Consider the following 27,693-nt stretch of genomic DNA (forward strand, 5'->3'; position numbering starts at 1 on the left):
TTTACATAGAGAACCATAGACACTAAGCTACCAAGTAGTGTGGTAGACAGTAAGACCTCAGGGACTTTCAAAACTCGACTTGATGTTATTTTGGAAGACTTAAGGGGATGGGACTGGTGAGCTGTGTTGGGCTGAATGGCCTGCTCTCGTCTACACTGTTCTAATCCACAGAGAGAAAGAACGCAGTGTTCCCCAAATGCAAAAATGCACAAATATTCAATATCAGTGGCATCAGGGTCTGCAAATGAATGCATCAGGTTTGACTGTGGTCACCTTAAGTCACTAAAATATGAAAGCATTGATTCATTTTCATTTATAGAGTAATGTCAGAATACTAAAATACAGACGACCCCCGAAATTTGAGGGGGTTACGTTCCTAGAGCACCCGCGAATTGTAAAAAAAACTGCAAAAAAAAAAAGTCTACAAATGCCTGATTTCTACTTTAAACTCTAAATATGCCCCCAAAACACTTTCATTTCATTCTCAGCTAAATACATTACCCTAAAAAAAAAAATTTAAAGGTAAACCTGTATATTGTACAGTACTGCTATGTCTCCCGCAGTGCTAGAATGTAAAATACTGATGTTACCACTATACGTAATACTTAATTCATGCAAGCGCATTTTCTTTGGTGTGCGCTGTAGTTTTCTTTGGTAGAAGTAGGGTAAATACCTAATTTAATAAAAATACAGTAAAATGTACGGGTACTCACCCATAATGAATGATATTGATTGAAGATGATGATGAATTAGCAGTGCAGTACGATGAAGGTATATAATGTAGCTAATGACTGCACAATAAAGCAGTCCTTGAGTGGCTACTGCAGCATAACATTTTAGTTTCCAGAGCAAATCCAGTAGTTCAACCTTCTCCTGGAGTGTCTTAAACCTCTTCCGACTCTTTGGTTCATTGCCAGAAGCCTTAGAAGATGCAGGGTGTTTGGGCGGCTTTTTAGGGTTTTAAGAACAACAAAATGAAAAACACAAGAACACTCAGCAAAACACTCGAGATAGTTACCCATGGTACACGGTTATGAATGTTGGGCTGCACCTGCTGGATATGCGTCACAGATCAGCAGCACGGAGAAATGAATAACTCTCTCGGATTGGTTACTTTCACCATCCCAAGCCATGTTTTCCTCTACGGTTGCTTTGTGTTCTCTCTACAGTGCAGTATTGCTACGAAAAAAGCCATAAAAATTGCAGAGGATATTTGCAGTTTCTGCTAACAATTATTAGTTAGGTTCGAAGGAAAAATCCACAAATGATTGAGGCCGCAAACTCTGAACCACGACTTCATGGGGGTCAACTGTAACACGAAACGGCTCTGCGACACCCAGTCTATACTCCAGTACCTCAGTCTCACAAATGTTTTATTTTTCTTCACTTTATTTGCTCACTGCTTGACTAGAAATTCACTTTTTCTTCATGCTAAAGTTAATCAAGTTCAGGTATATTTAATTATTTTTTATAAAGTTCTCTTTATGCACATCAGCGCATGCAAAATGTGGAGCACCAGCGAGGAAATGCGCCACACCCTGGTTGATCGGGTCTGTCAGATGTCCCCTTGTAATAGTACTTAAAAAGCACTGAATTGTGTGGCTGTTATTTATAGCATCATGCAATTTGACAAGGATGCTATATTACTGTATATTTAAAAAAAAAAAAAAGACAACTTTTCTATAAAAAGTGTACTGCAATTGGTGGAACACAGGGGCCAACTAGGTTTTCAATTTCCAAAACAGTTTTCATTGTCAAATTGGCTCATTTTTTACGTTGGTTTTAGTAAAATCACTAAAGGGAGGCAGCTAGGAAAAGCCCAACTGCAAAGCATAGCACTAAGCCCACCCCTTCATCGTTATATTATTTAACACCCTATCAACCCTAAAATGTTCATTCTGGACCTGCAAGTGATGAAGGTACACCAATGTGACCGATGAACCAGCAGCACTTTTGTCCCTTGAGCAACCTTCCATAAATGAGAATGCACTGTAGTTGAACGTTGTGTCTCACTGGTGTTTCATTTAACAGAGTGCAGATATAAAGTTTTATAATATTACTAGCTGTGTAAGCCCGTGCTGTAAAAAGCCTGGGCTCCTAGAAACTATTAAAATCGTCAGAAAAAAAAAAATTGAAATGCAGAGTCGGTGATTTCGTTTTGCGGACGTGCTTGGCCCCTTGTCTATCAAGTGAGTTTCTCTCTCCTCGAAGGTTTCGTTTTGCCGATGTGCTTGCCTCACTTGTGTATTAGCAGCTAAGCAAGTTTTTCTCGCCAGTTTCACTTTGGTGATGGAGTCGCTTTCTTTTTTTATCTTCATGCTGTAGTCTCGCACTTCAGAGGCAGACAGACCGACACACACACTTCCATGCATAGACGTTTATAAAGAAGATTGTTGTAAGTCTGAAAGTGCCCCGAGTATGTATTCAGAGAAGAGTGTTAGACAAAAACAGACTGAATTCACAATTTCATTATACACATGAACCTCAGACTCTGAAGGCACAATCCTTAATTTTAATCTTAGAGAGTCGACAATTTCACATTTCATATTCATTTCAAAGCTTTATTAAACAGATGTGTTGAAATTCTGAAAACAAAGCCATCCCATTTCAGGCTGCACTTCACACTCTCTTGTCTGCTGCTTCCAGAACAGCTGAGGAATTTTCTGTTGCCTTCTTCAGTAAAGTAGAGGCCCTTTGTAGTGTCTACAGAGGGGAGGAAAAAATTTCAACTATGACAAAGAAAACAGCACCAACGGTGTAACTACTCGCTCTTAATATAAACTGAAATCAAATGAAATATTTAAAGGCAATAGCCATCACTAGGAAAAAAAGGGTAGATTTTAAAACACATCAAAAGACTTCTTTGTGAATCTGAAGAAAGGCAAAACAATGAAGTAAATAAAAGTGATAATTTTATAAGCAGTAAATACCAACATCCAGCCTTCCAACTGGCTTGAGAGAAATTCCAATTTTCTGTTCACCTGCGTCAGCTTCATTCTTTATGGAGCAACAGGGCCCCGATTCTTCCTGGCTTTGGACCATGTCTTGTCCAGTATTGACTAGGAACCTTCTTTTGAACATTAGCTAATCATTTATCTGTTCCCCTAATTAAAAAGACTCATGCACTCTGTCAAATATTGGGCTACAACTCCTTTCGCATCATGCTAGAATCTCACCTATTACTCCAGCTTTCTCTCACACTGGTAACCATAGTAAAAATCACCATTGGGGCATCCATTATAACTGCAAGTTCTCCTACCTACACAGACATGTAGGAATGCACTTGCTGCCAGTGTACACTCATCTGTTTTCTCACTAGAACCCAAATTAGGCCTTTATCACATCTTATACAACTCTTGAGCCACTTGTGCCTGGAGATCTTCCAGTGGAATAGGAAATGGTCTGTAGAACAGTTTGGCACAGATTTACGTCAAACTTACTACATGACAAATGGGCTTTTCTGTAAAACGGCAAAGAGCTGCCCTGATCTACTCAAAGTCTTTAGACAATAAATAAGTCAACAGTACATTTACCTCCGTTTTGAAAGATTCATCCTTTATATCTTTGAGGTTGATGACAACATTGTAGTAGGCTCCAAACACAGCAGTTTCAAGGGCCTTGGCTGCCACCTGAAAAGAAAAAAAGAAAAAGAAAAAAAAAGGCTAAATCCCTGTTGGTCAGGGCCCTTCAATGTTTAAGTAAAAAAGGTACAGTTGTAGTGGTGCTACATGGTTAATGTCGCCGTAAATGTATTTTGTGCCGAGTCCCATCTTTCATTATGTTTTGTCTGCATGGTCTGTATGTGTAGATGCTCCCCTGGAAGCAAAATGGAGAAGGATAAAACTGTGGAGCCGTGGTCCCTCAGGATAATTGGTCCTGTCAATCCCATCACCTGCATCTGATCATTCACTATTTAAATGGAAGGACAGAAAGAAAAAAATCCCATTCTACTAGACCTCCAATTCGATACAGAGACAGGAGAAAGCAGCGATCCAAATCATTCATACCTTTGTCTACCTGCCACTGTCAACATCTTTGCACTGCAAAACCTCGGGGTTCTGAATTTACGTCATGTACCGAAGATAAGCACAGTAAGACTGTTTCTTGTTGTCGGAGGGGAGGAGCAAGCCATCATTTTTATCTGTATAAATTTCCATAGGACTATTTTTCAGTGATTTATTTATTTTTATGGTGGAGATTCCAGGAACACACCCAGCCTTGGCCGACCCGCTCGATCTCACAAACGGAGACAAAAACAAAGCAAGCCGGTAATCTAACAGCAAATAATGTAATGAAAACAACGATACCATCCCTGTTCCCCTTACGGCAACCATACATTCAATACATAAAGCACAAACACACACAGCAAAGTCCATGAAAAACGGCAACAGATGAAATGTAATGATGAAAATAGATAATCCAGAGATCTGCAAGTTGTATGGGAATATAAAGATAGTCCTAACGGTAGTTCCTGAATGGATAAAAACAGGTGGACGGGTTAAGGAGCGCTCCTTTGCTTGCTGGATGGCCATGAATCCACTTGCAGTCCTCATGTACACAGGCAAACATTAGACAAGCCAGATGCCAACCATGAAACAATCCAAGACAAAACGAATAAGTAAAGGTAACACAACAGAAGGCAGGCAGAGAGACAGGAACTTGAAGCAAATTACAAAAACTCTTTTCTTTTGGTCACTGCCCCCCTTTTTAAAAGCCATGTTGACATCCTTTGACCCCAACAGCCCCTGCACCCTCAGCAGAAGACCAATCAAAGTCACTGCAGGGACTGCTGGGAGTTGCAGTTTCAAATTCAAGTAGCACTGCTACAAACCTACAAATTCAAAATATCACAAGGGCTAAACCATACAACTTATTACTTAAATGAATGTCACATATACTGCTAAACAGTACAATTAGTGTTAACTGCTTTTAAAAGAAGAGCATAAGAAACAAAACTAGAAGATATATTAAGAGAATAGAACAAACGCCTTAAGAAACTTTGTTGAGTTTGGTCTCCTTCACTTCTACTTATTTCTTCACAAGATAATTTTAGTTTCATTAGTAATATACAGTGACACCTTAAGATAAAAGTTTAATTCGTTCCATGATCGAGCTCTTAAGTCAAAATGCTCGTATCTCAAATCAATTTTCCCCCATTGAAATGAATTGAAATGAGATTAATTCATGTCTGCCCCCAAAAAAGCACCCCAATTTTGTGTTAAATGTTTTCAACATAAGAAAAATATGTATTTATAAAGAACAAATATTGTATACAGAATAAAACCTAATACATAAAAGAGAATCTAAAAAAATAAACAGATGTTGACGAAGCCGATTAGCGTATTGTAATGTTTTTTTATTTCACTTCACTTTTGCCCAACTTAATTTTCTTCACTAGTTTTTTTCTTTTTTGCCACGCTTTTGTCACTTTCATTCGCAGGGCGTTTCAATAGAAAACTGTCCAAGGAGCTTTGTTTAGTCCTCCCCTTTAGAAGGTTTCTGAAATGAGTTAGGCACGTGTCATTAAATGGCACTGCTGCACGATCAGTTGTAATGTTTTCAGGGGGTTTCTTTTCTTAAAAGTTTGAAACTTTTTCCCACATTGCAAACACTTCCTTTATTTCACTTTAAGAGATTACCTCCTCCGTCGTCAGTTCCTCGGAATATGTGGCGATAAGCTCTTTGATGGCTCGTATTTCAAATTTTGGCTCGCAACTCAAAAAACGCATACGTTGGGGCACTCTTATCTCAAAAGGTACCACTGTACTACAATTATTGATAGCCATCCAACACGCGTAGGTTCTACGCAGATAGACTTTGGCTCTCCTAGAACTATGACTAAACAGATAACCAAATTTAAATGCAGCAAACCTTTCTTAAAATCCTTTATCGTAGCTCAATATCACCAAGTCATCAAAACTTTTTCTGGCCCACTCTGAATGATACTGAAGTAGCCCTTAGATGAGGATTTAAATCAGCGTTTTTTTGACAAAATAAGAAATCTGAATTGCAAATTTCCTACAGACACGCAGTCCAGATTCTATGAACCGAACACCAATAAGATCCTTAACAGCACTAGTCAGTGTTTTCTTTCTAAAAATATGAGGGAAACGGTGCACCAGTACAGCAACTACAACTTACTTTGACATTTATTATCTAATGAAGGAAACACTACAGCTATTTTATTAAAACAGTGTGTTGTCAAAGGCTGCACTTAAATCTATTACACATGCTTGAAGAATTATGTGGAGCTCTCTGCACGGTTTGGTTCACACTTCTTAAACGGATTTTAAAAATGTGCAGAAATGAAATGCTAGTACTCTCTCATTGTGTTCTTAAGTCAGATATGATCTCCTTTAGGTTTCAATACTTTAACCATTTGAGTTTTTACTTCACAAGTAGCCACTGGGAGATTATGTTTTGTAACTATCTGTTTTCACTTGCATACAGAGGATACCCCGCTATGAGCTTCTCGTAGGCTAAATTACAAGTCTCATATTGTGTCCTTAATTCAGTCAACAAGATTTAAAAAAAAAAAAAAACAACACACCATCTGTTGAATGAAATGTATTTGTCTTTGAAGCTTAATAAAAGCGCGCACACACGCAGACACACCACTTGTTGATAACTGGTTGCTGTCTGCATCATTTCCACAAGACCCTCTCACTTTCCAACTCACAGCAAAGAATCAGACATTCTTTGTTAACTGGAGTTTGTTTTCCTCTTCCTTATTGCCAAGTCTAAATAATGTTAATTCATCTACTTAGTGACACCTTTTCCCAAGCCTTCTCTTTGCTCATTTGCTAGAGTGCATTATCTTTACCAGCTTGTCAAATAAGAAAAAATAAAATATACAGGTCAGGATTGCATTCTGAGAGTACATGAGGCACTCTATCAGTTAAACAGTTAAAAAATCTTCTAGCATTGTTATACCATGGAAGACCCAAAGAGTGTCTGATTTAAAGAGAACATGCCGTAGAGCTGAGCGTAAATGGAGGAAGACTAAACTAACTATCCACTATGAAATATTAAAAGTTAAAATAACAGAATACAATAACACTGTCCGTCTTGAGAGGCACTGCTATTTCTCTAAGATTATAAATAACAATGCTAATAATCCCAGAGTCTTATTCTTGACGATTGATCGTCTCCTAAACCCAGGTATCTCAAAGGAATGCCTCCTAAGTACTTCCAGTAAAACCTGTGAGGCTATTGGTGTATTTATCAATCAAAAAATGAATGATATTAGAAATAACATAGTATATCTCCCCAACACTAAGGATCCTCCTAAACCCCAGTACTCCATTATAAACAAATTAAACTCTCTAGGATAGATTTACCCGATTTACATAGAATAATCTCTCAACTGAAGCCCTTCACCTGCGTCCTTGACTCAATACCAACAAATTTTTTCCAAGTATCGGGCGTGCTAATTGAGAATATCCTTGACATGGTAAATTCGTCATTAGATACGGGAGTCTTTCCAGACTGTCTTAAGACTGCTGTAGTTAAACCTCTACTTAAGAAAGATAATCTTGACCCCTCGGCTCTTGAAAATTTTAGACCCACCTCTAACCTGCCTTTCTTAAGTAAAGTTCTAGAGAAGGCAGTCATTATGCAGTTAAATGGCCACCTCAATAAACATGCTATTCTTGATAAATTTCAGTCGGGTTTTAGAACAAATCACAGCACAGAAACTGCACTCAAAGTAGTAAATGACTTGCGGGTAAATGCAGACAGAGGCCATTTATCTGTTCTCATCCTCTTAGATCTGAATGCTGCATTTGACACCATTGATCACAACATTCTTAGAAATCGCCTTAGTCAATGGGTGGGCCTCTCTGGCAGGGTCTTAAATTGGTTTGAATCCTACCTGACAGGGAGAAAATATTTTGTTAGTTGTGGGAATTACAACTCGAAGATACATGATATCCAATATGGTGTTCCACAAGGCTCTATCCTGAGTCCACTGTTATTCTCAATCTACATGCTTCCATTAGGTCAGATTATCTCAGGGCACAACGTGAGCTACCACAGCTATGCTGATGACACACAGCCGTACTTATCACCTGATGACCCCGATTCTCTTGATTCACTAACACAATGTCTTACTTGTATTTCTGAATGGATGAATAGTAACTTTCTCAAGCAAAATAAAAAGAAAACTGAAATCTTAGTGATTGTCAATAACGCATACAATGAGGCTATTAGAAATAAACTGGATACATTAGGATTAAAAGTCAAGACAGAGGTAAAAAGCTTAGGGGTAACTGTTGACTGTAATCGGAATTTTAAATCGCATATTAATCAGATTAGGACAGCATTTTTTCACTTAAGAAACATAGCAAAAGTTAGACCTCTTATATCACTGAAAGATGTTGAGAAATTAGTTCACGCGTTTGTTTTCAGTCGACTAGATTACTGTAACGCACTCCTCTCAGGACTACCCAAAAAAGATATAAATCGTTTGCAATGAGTGCAGAATGCAGCTGCTAGAATCCTAACCAGGAAAAGAAAATCCGAGCACATTCTCCAGTTTTGATGTCACTACACTGGTTACCTGTGTCTTTCAGGGTTGACTTCAAAATTCTGCTTATGGTTTATAAAGCCTTAAATAATCTCACTCCATGTTATATATCGGAATGTCTGACATCTTATATTCCAAATCGTAACCTCAGATCCTCAAATGAGAGCCACCATCATCTACAGTACTCAAAGCACCGTGATGTTCCAACAGTGATGGATTAAAAGCCAGAAGTCTGCATGACCATCATCATCAAGTCCGTCCGTGAAAACCCTAACTACAAAGAGGACTATTTTATGTTTTTGTATGAAAATGTGCTATATAAATAAATGTTGTTGTTGATTAGTTAATGGACTTTGTACCCTGTAATATACATTTGTTTTACTACTCCGAGTTTATATTTGTCTTATAATGCTGACAGCTTAACAGTCATTCCCAGGTCTACTCAGGTTGGCCAAAATTGCTAAAGAGGCCTCAATATTCACATGCAAGAACTCATATTGCTGTCTTTTAAAAAAGCAACCTCATCATTCTAAATCTTGCACTCTGCAGCCTAAAGTATAAACAGTAACTATTTGCTACATGGCCTAAAACCATAGCAGATGTACAGATATAAACACAGGCAAGTACAGATGGAATATTTCATAAACCTGAAGTCATACATTTATCTTCTTACTCACTTAATCCATTTCAGAGTTTTGGGCTACCAGAGTCTAACAGAAATCTCATGCCCAAGCCAGGAGCCAGCTGTACACGTGGTGCCAGTACACTGCAGGGCACACCCATAAAACATTCATACAAAGCCTTGGCTTTTAAATGCAACCTATTTAACATCTGTGTCAGTCTTTAAACATTTGCTGTATATCTTCAAGTGGCGTGCCTTTTAACACCTTGCTTGTCCCATTCTCATTTTGGAATCTTACCTGGAGATCAGATTTACAGGCCACATTTCCATACAGAACCAGCTCCTTCAGTACTGGCCATAATGTAGTAACCTTCTCAGCAAGAGATAAAGGAACACCTACAGCCATCTTCAAGCCTGACTCCATTGCAGCTTCCCGCCTTTCAATTGTGGGGGGGAAAAAAAAAAAAATTAAATTAAAAACAAAGAATACACCCTACACTGTTTAGATGAATAACACTCCAAATGTTCCAAAAAAAAAAAAAACACAACACACAACAACAAATACCATGAACAGTAGCGATAGTTTATAAACTATTTGAAATTTGAATAATCCCAAATGAAAGCCGTCAATCACAAGAAAACAGATTCTCTTAAATGACTGGACCTTACAAGTCATATGGAAATATGGTACATTTAACACGAATGGGCACAGCTCTGCCTTTCTCCTCCAGGAGAACACAGCTGTTCTCCAAATGTTAATTTCCTGGGGCCTCATGTATAACTCCATGCGTAGAACTCGCACTAGAACATGACGTAAGCACAAAAAAAATACAATATGTAGATATTAGTTTTGAGTGGATACTGAACTTCAAAGCAATGATGAAATAACTATAGGATTTCAGAAACCATAAGAATCATAAACCTGACCAGAAAGAAGCATAAACAGAGACATTTAGACAAGAACAGGCATTTCAGGCCCGCATATAGAACCAATTCCTCTTCACCTAACATTTCTGTGTTGTGAGGGGTGCACATTCTAATATTTGCATTTACCTTTAACCAGCTCAGGTAAAACTGGATTTTAAAAGTTAAAGTGGACACCCACTTGACTATTCTTAAAAATCAAAATAAAGTGACATCAATACCTGCAATGTTCCATCATGGCTTACATTCCGCAGTTCTGAAATGAGACTAGTAACTCTCTCGGACTTGGTCTAGTGATGCAATGTTCTTCTTGTAAGGAGACAATATGCCCTTTTTTTTTTTTAGGACTTTTTGATCCCTCTGAGCATTCATAAGTAACCACTGTAAAATAGCTTTCCCAAGTAGATTTCTCATTATTTATCTTTCCTTTAAAAATAGCTTGAAATAGAATTTAGGGACTGTCCAAAGCCAAAACAAACCCTGCATATTACTACAGAAACAGAAGGAAGAGATTACAGAACATTTTTGCATACAATAGTACCTTTCTTTCTCTTGAGGCGTGTTTTTAGGCAATTTAAGTGCAGCCTGAAAAACATTAAAATACATCTCAGGTTTCATTCATCATACTGGGCAAACTCATACAAATTCAGTACATGGTCTTCCTCTCTTATATTAATAACCCCTGTATTTAAAAAAAAAAAAAAAACCACAACAATCTGGGAAAAAAAGACCACCCAACAAACAATACAAACCTAACCAAACCTACCATGTAACTGTTGAAGGCATTGGAGTCAGCATCCACCATAGAGATGAGCTCATTCATGGTCTGATGAAAGGGCAATATCAACCTCCTCATGATATCATCCAGGTCTTCAAACTGACGTTTTCCATAGGTCATTAGACCAACCATGGATGCAAGAGCAGCTCCCTAAAGACAATTTTAAACCTTCTTAGAACCATTACACATTAAAAAAAAGACTTTAGGCCACAGAAATCCTAAAACACGACAAGTACACAAAAAGCAACTGACAAATTGTGCAATCAGTTTACTGGACTGCAGCTAATGTTGACCAATTTAACTATAATATAAAAGCAAAAATCTTAATTCGCATTGTGAAATGAGGAGTATTTTTTTTTTTTTAAATATGTTGCAACTGAAACTTGCAGAGATCGAGACTGGCACAAATGTGGCAAAGGTAATCCATAAATTTTAAAGATTTTTACTACTTGTACATTCACTAGTGGAACTTAATGGCATTTTTTTTTTAATCCGCACAAATACAATAAACCACTGAGGTTATTGAGGTGTGAATTTCCCCTTGGGATTAATAAAGTATCTATCTATCTATCTAGCTACATTTCAGCAATTTCTTTTCCCAGTATGCATGCCAAAACCGTATGCTATTGATTAAAGCACAATTGAACATAGCCAGTGACAAAGCCTAAAACAATACATATATTTGTCATCGCTCATCACAGACTGCTATAAAACTGATTCATTAGGGGTGTCACACTACATGACTGTCTTTCACAGCTGCACAGTGATGGTCCCGGGCTTGCTAAGATTATATAAATGCAGGAAATTGTGGAATGTGAAGGTGGGCTTTAATGAGACTAGCTGCAGAGAGGAAATGGATTGACTGTTTAAATGCATTTAAACTATTAATAGCAGTTGGTTTACAGTCTGAAAAGTTGGTCAAGAGTCTGAAAAGACTCTATAAAGAAATGTCATTCTGGAACTTTAATGGAGAAAACGAACAGATTGAAGGAGCAATGAAGAACTGTTCATTTAAAACTTGTATGTAACTCCACGTTCTTCTGTAGAAGAGGAAACCATTTGTTGAGAACGAGAACATGTTTGCAATGTTTTGTATTTTCAAATCCTTTATGCAGTCGCGAGTTCCACTAGGCTGCTGTACATACTGTAGGGTAGGCATTGGTTAGTTATCTTTGTATTTAAAAATAAATAAAGCATGGCAAGAACCCTAGACAACAATAATATTTTTTCATGAGCAATATACAACATGTATTGAAGCATTCAAGCACTTTGTAGCCGATAATATTAGCAAGCCCTATATTTGCAGTCAGGCAAATTCTTTTTGGTATAGAGTGTTGCTAACAGTTTCTTGGATCCTTCTTTCTGAAAAATGTAGAAACTGCAGGTACTTTACAGGGTCAGCAGCAGAGAAAAATCTGTAAAGGGTTGCTGATGATATTTCTGTGGAAATGGTTTGAACTGCCCAGTGAAACTTCAATCTTACTCCACTGTTCATTGAGAGATATATAGTGTCTATTATTACCTGCTGCTTGGTTGAATCTGTCAACATTATTGGAGGACTTCGTATATAAAAAGTTCACCAGGGCAACATACTTATAAAGGTTATTGAAAAATGAATGTGTTACACAATAATATTCATTGTTGCAATTAGGAAGCTGAAATCACCTGCTACAAAATATTATAAATGAAAACAGAAAGGCCCAAAATGCAGTTTACTCCATAACTGATACATGAACTTTCAACCATTCCAGTTTTTAAAAACACCAACAACACTATGAAGGCTGTTGGTTTTATTCTCACTTAGAGTTTCAGTAAAGAGCAGAGACAGCCATCTGATTTTTGATGTGAATTATGGGTTTTTGTAGTCATCGGACCACTGACAAAGTACAAGAATGTTTATGGTGCAAGTTAGCAGAACTGTGTTGTGCAATAAGGCAAGACATTGCAGCGGTTGTCTCCTTCCACCTGCTGCTTGTCCACTTATTCAGTTTGTGATGAGAGCGAACATTTTGTGGAGCTTTGCTTAGCAGGCCCCACATACAGTATGTCTGGATGCCTCTTCATAAGCAGCAATCAGTTTGATCTTTAGATGCTCTACCCTTGAACTATCATCCCAGGTAAACCCAATCCACTTGTAAATAGCAGAGCTAACCGTACCTGTTCTAAACTCTTCCTCTCCTGATCCCTCCCGTCAGAATTGTCTATGCCGATGTACACACACTTAAAATCTCTGGTGCCTTTTCTACTTCTGGAAATCATATTCAAAAGGCTGAACATCACAATACTGCATTGAGCATATAGATTTTTCTTAAATATCAGATCAGAAATTCAATACACTACCCAGCCCCACATTAAGGATTAAAGTGTCAGTGCTCCTCAGTGTTTTGTAATATAAAATATACTCATTGCTCTGTAACTTAAATGATACCAAAGAAGCTGGGCGAGAAATGGTACACCAATATTACGGGAGTGTTACCACAGTATTTTTCTCAAAAACATTTTGCCACTGCAGAGCAGTTTATTGTTGATATCAGAGTTTATGACAGCGAGATGTTGGCCATGTATGTTTCTAGAAGTTATACAACAGACCACGATCTGCTTGCATCCGCTGCTGTCAGTTGCATCATTGAACACTAATGCCGTTAGAGTGTCAACAGTATGACAGTTGTTTATGGAGAACCAGTGCTTACTGAGGACTATGAAGTTAAGGTAAAAAAAGAATACCATTATCTGCCAAGTATGATGCAGAACACACAAGTGGAAGTGACCATGAGAATCATCAAGGTGTCCGTATAGAAGGGGCAGTATTTCAACTGTTGTACTGTACATTGGTGATGATGCAGGATCAAAACTGGATAAAGCTGTCCATTTACTGTTCTGTCACACACATCTGCTTGATGAACAAGACCACCAGATCAGAAGTACAAGTGACTGAAATGTGAACACCTCTAACAGTTCCTGTACTCACTCTCCAGGATAAGAAAAGGACTCCGGCAACCCAGGAGTATATAAAAAGGAAAGCCGTAGCTCAACCAGACTCGGATGAGCCAGCGGAGGCAGCCTGCACATCTAGTGATATTTTCCCCAGATAATATCCTAGGGCAGACCCAGGACTCACTAAATGAAATATTTGGCTTGGAAATTCTCTAGGAGGAGCTGGACAAAGAATTCAGGTCTGGTCTTCTTGACATATATATATAAAATATATATAAATATAGCGGACCTCACAAGAAAGATGGCTGGAAAGCAACCAAACAGCAACATCAGGACTTTATTAATCAATCATTAGAGCAGGAATGCTCATTACGGTTTAAAAATGTTGGTCACAACAAGTTGCACATCTCATTAAATCAGGAGGCTATCAGCAGGGCTTTATTTGACGCAGGTCTGGTTTCAAGTGTGAAAAACACATGGAGGTATGGCACCAATTAAAAGGGTGATGGCCAACTAGGGGAGAATATACCATGTACTACTTGAAACAAAAGTCTTACCTTTAAGATGAATACAGAAGTGAAAGCTTACAGCATGTCAGGCCGCTGCTCAGACTTACCATAGCAGCAATTGCAGCAGATACAGACCCTCCACCTGGTGCAGCTGTCCTTGCTCCAACACTCCTAATGAATTGTCTAAGGGGCATAGAGACCAAGCCTTCATCATCAACATTTTCAACCATATACCTGCAGGAAAAAAAAAAAAAAGGAGACAGTTCTGAATCAACCATGTTTGGGACAGATGGGTTCTTTTCAGAAAAGCAAGAGAGTCGGTAAAAATCTGACATACAGTATTAGTTTCATAAAATAAAATACAGCAACATATTATATAAGAAGCAGAATAACAGGCAGTTTAAGTGAACGCAAGAATTAGGCACAATCCATGAGAGAATAGATCTAAAAAAGACTTTGCTTATTGTTCACAGCTATCACAGCAGTGGCTTATTAATCTCTACATTGCATTTTTTAAAATCTTGTACATATTATATATTATACAGTTGAAGTTAAGTTTGGCTTTGTCAGTGAAATAAGAACACGTAAAACATTGCACAAAGGACTAAGATTCTCAAAACAATAGGCATATTATTGCTACTGGAAGCTCACATTCAAGTTTTTGATTTTTTAATCATGTTTCGTGAACCCAAAGTACATTGCACTTGAAAATACAACAGAATTCTCCTCCTCCTCCAGTTTTTGAAATTCTTAAAAAGGAGTAGCCATTTCGTAGTTTCAGTGAGAGAGCCAAGTTACTTTTACTGTTAACATGAACACAGAGTGACCTCTAGTGCAAAATAAGGACATTGACAAGGGGGGGAAGAAAAAAATTCTCACTCTATAATTCTCTCTTTGACAACAAAAGGAGTAAGCGAGTCAAGTCCCAATCTGTTGATAACCTAAAAGAAAACAAAGCGAGAAATTCATGTAAAAGTCATTTAAATAAAGCAGTGTGCAGTGCTCCCTAGTGAGGTTTAATTTAGAATTAAGACAACAGTAATTCAAGTGTATATAGGAGCCTGGAAGAATTAAGCCATTTGTATTCTGCTACTTTACTTTGGAGGGGATTATATAATTTAACTGAACTTCCAAAACAGCTGAAAAACAAAGCTGGCAGCAATACATAAAACTCAATTTTAGGCTGAAGCTATTCAAGTCCAAAATGTTTTAGCATCCATCTAACAATATATAACAAGAGTTCACTACTACAAAAAAAAAAAAAAAATTAGGGTTTCCAAACCATTTATAGACAATTAAAGGAGAACAAGATTAATTCAAAGCACTCTTCTCCCAGTATTGTATATAATCTCCAACATTTGTGTTATCTACTGACTGAATGGTTGCCCTTTGGATGACTCACTGGGAATTTATTCTCCTGCCACTGCAAGAAATAAACAGTAGTAAATAATATTGTGTGGCAGGTTTGAAATCCAACACGGACTAAACAAAAAAAAAAAAAACTTTAGCTTTGGACATAAAAGCAAAAAAGAAACTTGTATATACAGGAAACCATAAATCCTTAAGAATATTTCATAGTTTATGTTTAGACATGGAATTAAATCTTTTCATCCTGTGTAAAAGGTTATAACTCTTACAAAGTACTCCAATAAGGGTAGGGACTGAATGTCAAATTAAATGAACTTCATCAGATGCCTTCAAAAGATAGAAAGGGTTAATTTTCCTTGAGAAAATTTGGTGTCTTCTTTTACACATCTACTTTCCCAGCCAAATTCCCAATCAAATTACTCCTATATTCAGCTATGAAGTCTAAAATAAATAAAAAAAACACATTAAGCTACAGGCATTGAAAACTGATTAAGGTTTTCTACTACCCAGTTTTGCTTCCATATAGACAGACAGAACTTTATTTTCCTCTATGGGAAATTTAGCAATGTAGATGTTGTTCCAAGAGTAGTGTTTTGTTCCATACTCTTGTGCATTGCCCATCTGCACCATCCAAATTGAAGACCACTGACCTCTGCAATTAGGCAGAAAAAGTCCTTTTCATAATTGAGTTTTCATTAACTTTTAGAAGGCTAAATTCAGTTTCAAACTTACTAGGCTAAAATGACACATCCTATTGTGGAGGTCTGTTCTTCATTTCAAATAGTTATGCTAAGGTCAACAAGAACATTTCAATTTCCACCGAGGGTGACGAGGAAAGGCCAGACTAAACTAAACAAATGCTTATTAAGGTTGGTCTCCATCTCCGGAGTATGAATTGCTACTTTATAAAAACAATAAAGAGCAACAGTAAAGACATTGTGAATGTTCATGGCCATAAAAGAACAGAAAAGAAGATGTACAGTGAAAGTAGCACAAGTCATTAAGTAAAAGCTTTATGGCCCAGAATTACTCATCATAATGAAAATATAAAAAGGTACCCCAAACTTTTCAGTAAAGGAATCAAGCAAGCCCATTCTTACCAGTCGCACTTTATGCTCCTCTTCCAAAAGGAACAATCCCTCCTTCTGGATATAAAACTCTGCAGTTTCCAGAACAGCCTTGAGAGGTATTAGTCCTACAATCTGAGATCCCACTACAGGCAGACTTAACTCCTAAGAACAAAACAATTAAAATTAAAAAAAAAAAAAGATCTAAAAAACCATGGCCACTAACCAAGAGACAGGAACTACAAGGATAGACTTCACAATCAAGATAATAAATGGATGAAGTATTTAGCTCCTAGTTTTCTGTCTAACAAAATAAAACACGGTCAAATGCAGCTGCAGGATGATCCAGCACCCAGGTCTCCTCACAGTTCAATTTGCCTATTGAATGACCAAGAATCCCAACACTACATGTAAAAACGCTCAAATGAATTGCACTTTTTTAATGTAACACAATTACACTTCAGAATCGCTACACAGAAATAGAGCGCGGACTCAAATTGGTTCTATCAATACATTAGTAAGTACGTTGTAAAAGGTTTTATTCCTGCATTAGTTTGTGCCTTATGGCAGATGCTACTGAGATATGCTTCATCTTCCTGCAACCCAAACTAGAAAGATGGATGTAAAGAAATGGAGAAAACAAAATCGACAAAGTATCTGTCTTATCATGACAAGTACTACAAATGAAAAAACAGTCAAAAGCTAGCAATGAGCAAAATGTTAAAATCACCACATGCAAGACATGGAATAGAATTTGTGCCAAATTAAAAATACTAGTAAAAAATAACCAACATCAATAAGTGGCAATATATGACCTTTATACAACATTCTTATTACATTGAGAGAAAAACACACACACTAATAAATTCTTTACATTAATATAATGCTTTTCTCACTACTCAAAGCATTTCAGCGAGTGGGGAGCTACTTCAACCACCACAAATGTGTAGTATCCACCTGGATGATGCGACAGCAGCCATTTTTGTGCCAGTGCACTCACCGCACATTAGCTGGAAGGTGGCAAATTTGTAAGACAAATAGCCATTTAGAAATGGGAAGATTAGGGGGCCTGGATGACTAGGTTGTGGTAGGCAATTTAGCCAGGACATCGAGCCCAGGGATCTTTTATGACCAGAGAGTGCGGACCTCAGTTTTACATCTCATTCAAATTTTACAACACAATGTTCCCAACTCTGCACTGGGGCATGGGATCCACATTCAGAGCACGTGGTAAGTTCGAACCCCCGGGCCTCACCAACACCTCTGTCAGCAGCAACCCAAACCCTTCCTAGACATTCTGAAGTGTATGTGGTATGACTGCCATTATCCAACCCGCTATATCCTCACTACAGTGTGACAGGGGTCTGCTGGAACTAATCCCAGCCAACACAGGGCACAAGGCAGGAAACAAACCCCGGGCAGGGCGCCAGCCCACCGCAGGGTGCGCACACAAACACACACACACACACACCAAGCACACACTAGGATCTCCAATACACCTAACCTGCATGTCTTTGGACTGTGGGAGGAAACCCATGCAGACACGGGGAGAACATGCAAACTGAACACAGGGAGGACCCCAGGTCTCCTAACTGCGAAGCAGCAGCGCTACTCACTGCGCCACTGTGCCGCCCAGCACTATTTATTTCAGAATATTTCTTTTATGGACAACTACCATACACGATAAACAGGCTGAACCCATTCCTTCTGGCTTATTTGCTGTTGGTTATCCTTTGCCTGAACCTAGGCAGAAGGCTAACAAAATACTTAAACATGACTTTTCTTGCATTAACACTGTCAAAAACATGGAGGCAGTGAGGGTTAAATAGTTATGCAGGTGATATACTTTAATTCCATAATATATTGAAAATGCCCAGACAGGTAAGCCATTTTAAAAATGTTAATGAAGTGGTCATCAGTCATTAAAGACTGATTGAGCACTGTGTCTTTACAGAAGGCGAGGAAACCAGAGAGGCAGACACTGATGTTGGGTGTCTACTGTTGCTCGAGTCTGAATTTATGATTGGTCAATGGTCTTTAACTTGACAGATCATTAAACCACCAAGAAAAGGAGGCATTCTCAAGTAAATAAATAAATAAAATAAATAAATAAAGTGTAGGCATTACAGTTATCACCCAATAAAAAAAAAATGCTGCTCACAAAAGCTCAAACCCCTCAATAATTAATTGTAACATTAACTATACAATTTCATCATTTGTTTTCAGCATTTCAGGTTAGTGGGTTTATCAAGTACGTTTTTTTCATTAGTCAATAGCACACATTGTGTGCTCTCACATGTATTTTAGGATTGCCATTTTTATTAGCCACAAATAATTTGCCATAGGTATCAAGTGAATTTAAGCGGTTCATTTTAGTAGACGTATAATTTAATGTGGACCAATCTACGATTTTTCAAAATTAATATTCAATTATGAAAAAACCCTAGCAAATGATTTTTAATATTAAAAGAATAAAAACTTTTCACAAGGTCCAAATAGTTTAAGAAGAAACACTAGCAATGTGTTATAGATGGAAAGGAGACAGAACAGCCATGTTTGATTTACACTCAGTTATTTGTTGGCCCCTGTAAGATTTGACTCCAGATACATACTTTAGCAGTTTGGCAGATTTCCTCATACACAGAATGCAAGGGGGTCTCTTCAAAGTCAAGCAAGTTAGTGGACACCTGAGCAAGGTTTGCTTCATCCAGATACCAGCCCATGCCTTGCACTTTCTTCAGACGGCCAGGCTAAAAGAAACAAAAAGCCATCAGTGTTTACTACTCTTCCATATTAATAACGCTTGAAGTTCAGTCAGGACATAGTAACTGAATAAGCACATGCATTGTGTTAATACCTTTAAGTACAGTACATACAATAGGACTAGTAGTATAAGCAAGTATAAAATAGAAACAGAGGCTTCACCATGAACACAGATTAGTATTTTATGGAATATTTTACTCTAATACAAAATTAAATAACAGCAACATCTTTTTTGAAAAAAAAAAAAAATACCATTGTACCAAAAATGAAAACAGCAGTTGGGAACACGGTACTCTATAGAACACATCGTTTCCCAGTACATGTGATGTCAACAAGTGCATACAACTTGTTTTATGGAGATTTAATTTTACAAGACATAAAATCATTCTCATTGAAATTGTGGGATAATGCTTCATTTCCTGCTTCCATCCTTAAAACTTAACATTCCCATCTTTAGTGGTGTAATATCTCTTTGGGACTTTTTGCACTGGATTTCAATGTAAACAAATGTAAAGTGATCCAAGAAAAAATGTTTAATATTTATTTATATCTATCAGGATTCATCTAATCTCCTGGAACCATCAACCAAAAAGTGGAATGATGCCATTATACCACAATTATCTCAATATCACTTTCAATTAAGAAAAAAAAAAATGAAATAAAAAGGATATACATTTTCAAGATTTCCAAAAGGCAAGGTGAAAAAACACACAACTCGCTCTCTAATACTATGGTGATCAGCAAAGAGCGTCACTAGCACAGGATTTTCTCCAAGTAATGTATCAGCAATGCAATATTCCGGTTTGGGTTGTAGTTTCTTGCTTGTTTTATTTGTCTTTGTATAAGAATGTTCCTAAAGTTTTAGCTGTGTACAAGATTTCCCATAAGAGCTCTGAATTTGCCTGGTATGAGGGTCTATTCTGATGGTTTAAACGATCACTGAAAGAACCAGAATGTATACCTAGACCACTCATGACAGAGTGCAGAAAGTGACGTTGAATTGTGAACTTGAGGCTCTCTACCACCTCTACAACTGAGCCATCAACATGTTAAAAATTACAGTTTCATCTCCAATGATTTTATGTAGGAGCATTTAGGTTATTTGGTTAGTACTTTCCTGTACACAGACTTCTAATTTAAGTGGAATCTTAATGGCATCAGCATAGTTGACACTTTTCAGAGAAGCTACATGTGAAAAGCAAATGTCCATATACAATGAAAACAGCAGGTAGTCATTTGAATGACTTGTATCCATCTATCCATTATCCAACCCGCTATATCCTAACAAAGGGTCACAGGGTCTGCTAGAGCCAATTCCAGCCAACACATGGCACAAGTCAGGAAACAAACCCCAGGCAGGGCGCACACACACACACACACCCCAAGCACACACTCGGGACGATTTTGGATCGCCAATACACCTAACCTGCATGTCGTTGGACTGTGGGAGGAAACCGGAGCACCAGGAGGAAACGCCCTGCCCACGCACGCCCACACCGCCCATTGACTCGTAACCACCTGCATTATGCTAGATGCCTCAGACAGTGACTGTCAATGGGGTTTAACTAAAATGGCTCCTAATGTCTTATATTTGATCCTCTTTACCACATTAAACTTCCATCACCTCCTCCATTGAAAGTTCCATTTACAAGACCCAAATCCCCTACTTCTTTCTCATGAATTTCATAAAAGGAAACAGTCTTGTAAAAGATGCCCTTGGAAACGGAGTCAGGGGGATGACAAAAAAACGCAATGAACCAAACTTCCTTGAGAGTCTGGCTCCATTACAGACAGCACTGTGATTTTGTTATTATTCTCTTAACCACAAGAGATATTTCCTACTTCACTGAAGTACCCAACATTTAACTGCCAGCACTTGTTGGACACAGACCCTTGGAGTATTGTAAGGAAATTGTCACATCATTAAAAAGAGCTCAGTGGGGATTAACAATTGGTCACCAAAAAAAAAAAAAATCCTCTTGGTTAAAAATGTCTTATTGTAATATTTCCATTTAAAAAAAAAACAAAAAACTGTTATTTTTTATTACACTAAACACACTGCTATCAACATCCTTAAAGGATCTGTTTAAAAAGCATAACGTTTGGAGTGGGATTTTATCTTTGTAAACAGTCCCTCTCCAAAGAGTAAAACGTCCTCCCTAGTGTGTTAAACATGAATTAAAATTACACACCGTAAGACCGCTAGGAAATTTGCCTGTCATTCCTCCTGCATTCGTTTTTAATACCAACAATAAAAACTTCCTGCACAGTACCTGATCTTTCCCTCGTCCTTGTTCCCGGATGTCCAATGCAATACGGTGAGCCTGTTCTTTTGTGCCGAGTAGGTTCACATTGTAAGCGATGAGAAACTTGCGGGCACCAGTCACTGTAGCACCCCATGTAGGTACAAAGATTGCTGGTCCAAACTCTGGAGCCCACTCAGACTTCTGAAGCTAAGATAACAAATAAAAATACTTACAAATGCACACTGCAGCATAAAAAAAAACAAAACAAAAAAAAAACGTCATTGCTTCAATTTCACACATATATTACACACACACACAGTGGCCTTGCAGCAGATGAAGTTACAGTTCTGTCCATTTTCTGAAGAAGCATCTGACATTACACATTGAAATGAGATAAAGAAAAAATAATTTGTATAATATTATTTTAACAAGGTCAATACTGCCATCTAATGCAAGATGAAGACATTACTAATTCAATAATATGCTAAAGTTATATTGACAATACACTTCAAAATTTAATTCTATAAATATAAAAAAAAGGCTGAGTAACAATAAAACTGGCCAAATTTAACTAACATTCAACACTATTCAAACAAGCAAGCTCTTACTCAAATTAATCTTAACACCAACATTTTGTAGAAGTCAAATGTGTGAAATATGACATATGCAAGAGATAAAGAATGGATCAACAATATAAAGCACAGCATGCTTGAATAACACCCTCCAGTCCCTGGAAGCTTCACACAAACAGAGGCAGAGATGTTCAATGGTGAGAAGCAAATCATACTATTGACAAACATCCCTGTCTGGATTCATATTGTAAATCAGAAATGTATATTAATTCACAGAAACTGAAGCATCTCTCACACATACACACACACTTTGTTCTATAAAAAGGTTTTGTGCATCAACATGTAGTAGGACCACAGGAAGCCCGGTTGCTGTTAGGGTACAGTAGTATACATTAGTCTGACCACGTGACAACTGACAAGAGATGTCTGCCATCAGCAAAACCATCTGAGCTTGTGAAATAGAATGAAGAACTTTCTCTTTTCTGTTAAAGTCTGGTTAGAAACTCAGCATTGGTGTTTAGTAGGGAAATGTGTCTGAGGGGCAAATTCATCATCACCACCACGATCATCAAGTTTAACAGCCATTTTCTAGGTTTACTGTGGTCCTGGGCATCGTTTGTAGTGTGTAAGCTAAATACTAAACCCTCATACAATATAGTTCTTATTACGATTATTTGTATTAACTGTAAACTTTTATTCAACTCGGTGTTTCCCCGGGAAATCTTTCTTTTTCAATTTGACTTTACTGGAACTCTCAGTAGATAAGATGTCATTGTAGGCGCCAGAAGCCACATTGATCCTATCATTTCAGACAATTTAAGTATGCTTGGATGTCCTCGCTTCTGTCCCATCCCCAAAATGACACCTTTATTATGATGGTGCAGTGTGGCTCCTCACCTGTTGGTCCACTCAAGCGCCTCCTTTACCGGTTAAGATTTCTGATGTTCAGAGGACTAGTCTGGGCCATTTTATTGTGTACTAGCAAAATACCCGTGCTTCGCAGTGGCAAAGTACTGCCTTAAAATTTTTATTAAGAAGAAAATTAAACCTTTTTAAAACTGAGGGAAAATATACCAATAATTATTTGTTAAGGATCTCTTTGTATGCCACATTGTCAGTTCGGCCCTCCAGTTGTAATATGACCAAGCTGTGCGCTGAGCTTACTCTTGAGCATGCAATGTACAGTTGGCCATGTGAAAAGTAATCTTGTTTCAAATCTCACAGCTTGGATTGCTGCTGTCATAATCGGTTTGAGTTTCATGGTTTGTTTCAATTACGACAGTATTTGTAGGACTTGTGTTGAAGTGACATTCGGAATCTGTCAAGCGTTGTAAGCACACAACCAGTTTCATCGATAACTTCACATCCAGCTTTTGAGAGTTTAAACATTCATAAACATCAAAGTGTCCACTACTGAAATCGTCACCTGTGAATATAAGATGTTTAAGAGGCATTGGCGGTTGTCAAAGGGTGTAAAATATTTTGTCCATTTCGGTACACTTGAAGGCGACAACCGAACAATTCAGTGGTAGCCATCAACTCACATGCAGATGCATAGGTGAAGGGCTTAAGCAATTCACTTTTATAGTGCTCCTGTGTAGTATAATTATCTCCTGTACCGTCATCAGTCCACACCTTGAACCTGTCCAAGTCATTCAATACATAAGACACAATGTTCCTCCGGATATCAAGAGTGAGCCTGATATGGCCGTGCAATATGTAACACAGAGAATGGAAAAGGCAGGTGCCATCTCTGGGAATGGAAACCACTTGGTAAGTGACAGTTCTTTGATCGATGGTGATCACCTCAATAGACATGTTAATGGGGGTACAGTTGGAACGATAAAGGAAATGGGTACCTGAACAATGTAAAGCAAGTCTAAAATACCTACACAACAACTATAATCATAATAAACGAACAATAAAACAGCAGAGAAGCCGTGGATTAAATAAAAAGGCTGTAGTTACCAGCAGGGAGATGTGAATCCCGTGGCGAAGCAAGGAAGGGAATGTAGACACTGGAGTGACGGACGGCTTTATATAAGCAGGCAGCCAACAACGTTGAGGCGTTGGTATGGGGGACCCAACGCCGCCTCACACGGTGACCGAGCTGCAGGCTAACGACGTATATATGTCCGCAAGTAGGATTCAGTTAGCGTTGGGAACCTGCGTACCAAATTTCTTGAAGATGGGCCCATAAGTAACAAAGACCGTTGAAAACTTCAATATGGCGGCTGACAGTGGCATCATACCACCCGAAATAAGTACATTGGTTTCGGTTAGCACAGGGAAGCCGCCTACCAAAATTTCATGAAGATGGGGCCATAAATAAAGTTCAACATGGCGTACGTTGTCGACCGTTATGCGTAGAATTTCGAAATGAAACCTGCTTAACCTTTTTTAAGTAAGCTGTAAGGAATGAGCCTGCCAAATTTCTGTCTTCTACCTACACAGGAAGTTGGAGAATTAGTGATGAGTGAGTGAGTGAGGGCTTTGCCTTTTATTAGTATAGATAAAATTTGATTTTGGTTCTATTAAGATTGTTTTGCCCCTTTAATAAAATGCATAAATTTTAAAAAAATATAAAAAAAAAAAAAACCAACACCACACAAGACACACGCACACATCCCACACAAACCTCTGTAACTTGCCTACAGCTTTAAATAGTTCTGTGAAGTACAGAAAAACTGCTTTTCCATCTTATGGTTCTATAATTTGTATATCATCTAACACCACATCCAGTCTCATAATCTCTTGTCTCATCTCCTCTACTTTCACTTTGGATCACCTCTTAACTCTATCATCCTCTGCTTTTCACATCACATGCCCAAACCACTCAAGCTGGTTTCTCCTCAGTACAACATTTAATGCCACACCAAGTCTTCATCTTAACTCCTCATTTGCCTTCCTCTCACTCCATAAAAGTCCACAAATCAATCTGATCATTACCAGATCTGTTCTTGCCAACTTTGTTTCAAGGTTTGCTTTTGTTATCAGATGAAAGTCAGAAAGCAATGACAAAATTGTTGGTTGAACTGCAAGATAGTTTTGTTTTGAATGCATTTGGGGCCAGGATACTGGCTTTCTGCTTTTCTGTTGTCTTTTTTTTTTTTTTTTTAAAAAAACTGAAAGTCAAACAAAATTTATCATTCCACTGCCTGTGTTATCTAGAATTAGTATGATAACTGAATCTGGACTATTATAGTAACGCCCAGCCGCTGTCGAGCGTTATCCGGACAGTGTAAAAACCATCTTCTCCAAGCCTCATAATGGCGTCTCATAAGAACTATTTTTCAGCAGCCCAGGTGTTGCTTGCACGCTCTTGTCAGTGATACAAGTAGTGATGTTGAGGAACCTTGCATCAGCAGTGATAAAGTGAATCAGGTCATCAGGCAGTGAAACTGAAAACGTACAGTGAAATCAAGAGAGATTCTGGTGAATTCAAAAGTGATGCTCAATCACATCTGGCTTTCTGTGGACTCCGCTTCAAATAAACCAGCACCACCTCGTTTTGGTTTTGTGGGGCAACCCAAAATAAAAGTGAATGTTGAAAGCTAAGATCCACTAACTTGAAGTTATTTCTTGAGAATGCGATCGAAAAGAACTGTTGTTAACAACACTGCAGTTTTATTTTTTATGTGGAGATATGGAGTTTTCCCGAGAAACTCTTGCTTTGTCATACTTCCATGTAGCCATTGAAAAAAGTTTCTCTGAACTGTGCTTCCACCAATTTCAAAATAACTCAGTACACAAGAAAAATGCCCACCTTATTCCCCTCCCACCCATCTTAATTTGCCCTTACAAACATCACTAGGCTTCAATATTTCACAGTCCCCTACGCTATTACACAATGGGGCACACCAGAAACAAACAGGTGTGGCCCCTGCTGACAATGTAATAATCAAAAGCAGTAGTACAGCTAAAATGCCAGCAGCTCAATATAATGAATAGGTTAAATTGTCTTAGCAGTTCATCTATACGGTAAAATGTACCTTCTCAGGAAGAGCCTCATACTCTCCCGCACGAATGGCAGGTAAAGTTCTTCTGCTCTCTTTGACAGCAGCTTCTCCATAAAGGTATACTGCGGAAGTAGATAAAATTTTAGCAATGTCAACATAGCACTCCCTAACCTTTTTTGTTCAGCCTGCTGGCTGGCAACATCAAGTAATTATTACATAAAAAAAGAGAATAAAGTTTGGCTACAATGAATCTTAATTGACCCAAGTCTGTTCTCCATTTAGAAAATTCGGTCATGAAGACATTTGCCGATAGAATAGGGATTCCATCTAGGAAACAATGTTTACATTTACTTACCAGGGACTCCCAGCTCCTCGGCCAGCCTCTGTCCAAATTGGTTAGCACAAGCCACACATTCTTCCATAGTAACATTCCGCACAGGAACAAAAGGACACACATCCATTGCACCCATACGAGGATGTTCACCTAACAGTTGGGAGAAGGAAGAAGAAAGTCAAGGTAGTACTGTACACACATACCTAGAGATTGTGCTGGTCTTTAAACTTAAACGTTTTATTTAAAACCACTTCATTTAACAATGTAAAAAGCAGTTTACTTACTCATTTACCATGTACTTTCACAGTAGAAAAAAAAAACTCACTATTTAAAAAGGAAACAAAATTAAATGAACACAAACTGATCTTGAGCTGCTGCTTAAGCTAAAAAACGCAGATGAATGGCTTTAATGAGAATATTAAGGTTAGATCATGTAGTGTCCTTCGCATTGTGTTTACCCCCCCAAAAAATGGGTCAAAAACATTTAATATTTTTCAACAGTTTATACATACATACATACATACATACATACATACATACATACATACATACATACATAAGCAAAATACCTGCGCTTCGCAGCAGTGAAGTACTGCTTTAAAATTTTAAATAATAAACTGAGGGAAAATGTACCAATAATTATTTGTTAAGGATCTCTTTGTATACCACATTGTCAGTTCGCCCCTCTGGTTGTAATATGACCAAGCTGTGCTGAGCTTACTCTTGAGCATGCAACGTATAGTTGGCCATGTGAAAAGCAATCTTGCCTCAAATCAATGCCAACCATTTGTAGGGTCTGTCCCTGAGACTTATTAATTGTCATCGCGAAGCAGAGCCTTACTGGAAATTGAAGGTGTTTGAATTGAAATGGGAGATCAAAGGGTATAATGGGGATGCGAGGAATAAAAACTCTCTCCCCTTAGCCACCGCCAGTAAAAATAGTTGCCTCAATTAGGTTCTTTTGCAGACATGTGACCTGAAGTCTCGTGCCATTACAAAGTTTCGGTGGCTGTAAGTTTCTCAGTAACATTATTGGTGCCCCAACCTTCAAAATTAGATTATGGTCAGGAGTGCCTGGAGGATTCAGAGT

At 38.0% G+C, this 27,693-nt stretch overlaps 1 protein-coding gene across 1 annotated transcript in view; it reads right to left on the reverse strand.

Moving 5' to 3' along the window:
- Positions 1-2,490: 2,490 nt before the first annotated feature.
- The window catches only part of ftcd (formimidoyltransferase cyclodeaminase), a 34,266-nt gene continuing 9,063 nt past the window's right edge, over positions 2,491-27,693 (reverse strand). Inside the window, exons 3-14 of the mRNA XM_039756477.1 lie at positions 26,625-26,753; positions 26,303-26,391; positions 21,766-21,945; positions 19,342-19,479; positions 16,763-16,894; positions 15,174-15,235; positions 14,402-14,528; positions 10,840-11,001; positions 10,615-10,658; positions 9,448-9,586; positions 3,534-3,629; positions 2,491-2,703 (exon numbers count right to left, since the gene is read on the reverse strand). Coding sequence (XP_039612411.1) covers positions 2,620-2,703; positions 3,534-3,629; positions 9,448-9,586; positions 10,615-10,658; positions 10,840-11,001; positions 14,402-14,528; positions 15,174-15,235; positions 16,763-16,894; positions 19,342-19,479; positions 21,766-21,945; positions 26,303-26,391; positions 26,625-26,753 — 1,382 coding nt within the window. The 3' untranslated portion in view covers positions 2,491-2,619. The remainder of the gene's footprint in view (positions 2,704-3,533; positions 3,630-9,447; positions 9,587-10,614; positions 10,659-10,839; positions 11,002-14,401; positions 14,529-15,173; positions 15,236-16,762; positions 16,895-19,341; positions 19,480-21,765; positions 21,946-26,302; positions 26,392-26,624; positions 26,754-27,693) is intronic.

This window comes from Polypterus senegalus, chromosome 6 (assembly GCF_016835505.1).
Source record: "Polypterus senegalus isolate Bchr_013 chromosome 6, ASM1683550v1, whole genome shotgun sequence".
In the NCBI taxonomy this organism is placed as follows: domain Eukaryota; kingdom Metazoa; phylum Chordata; class Cladistia; order Polypteriformes; family Polypteridae; genus Polypterus; species Polypterus senegalus.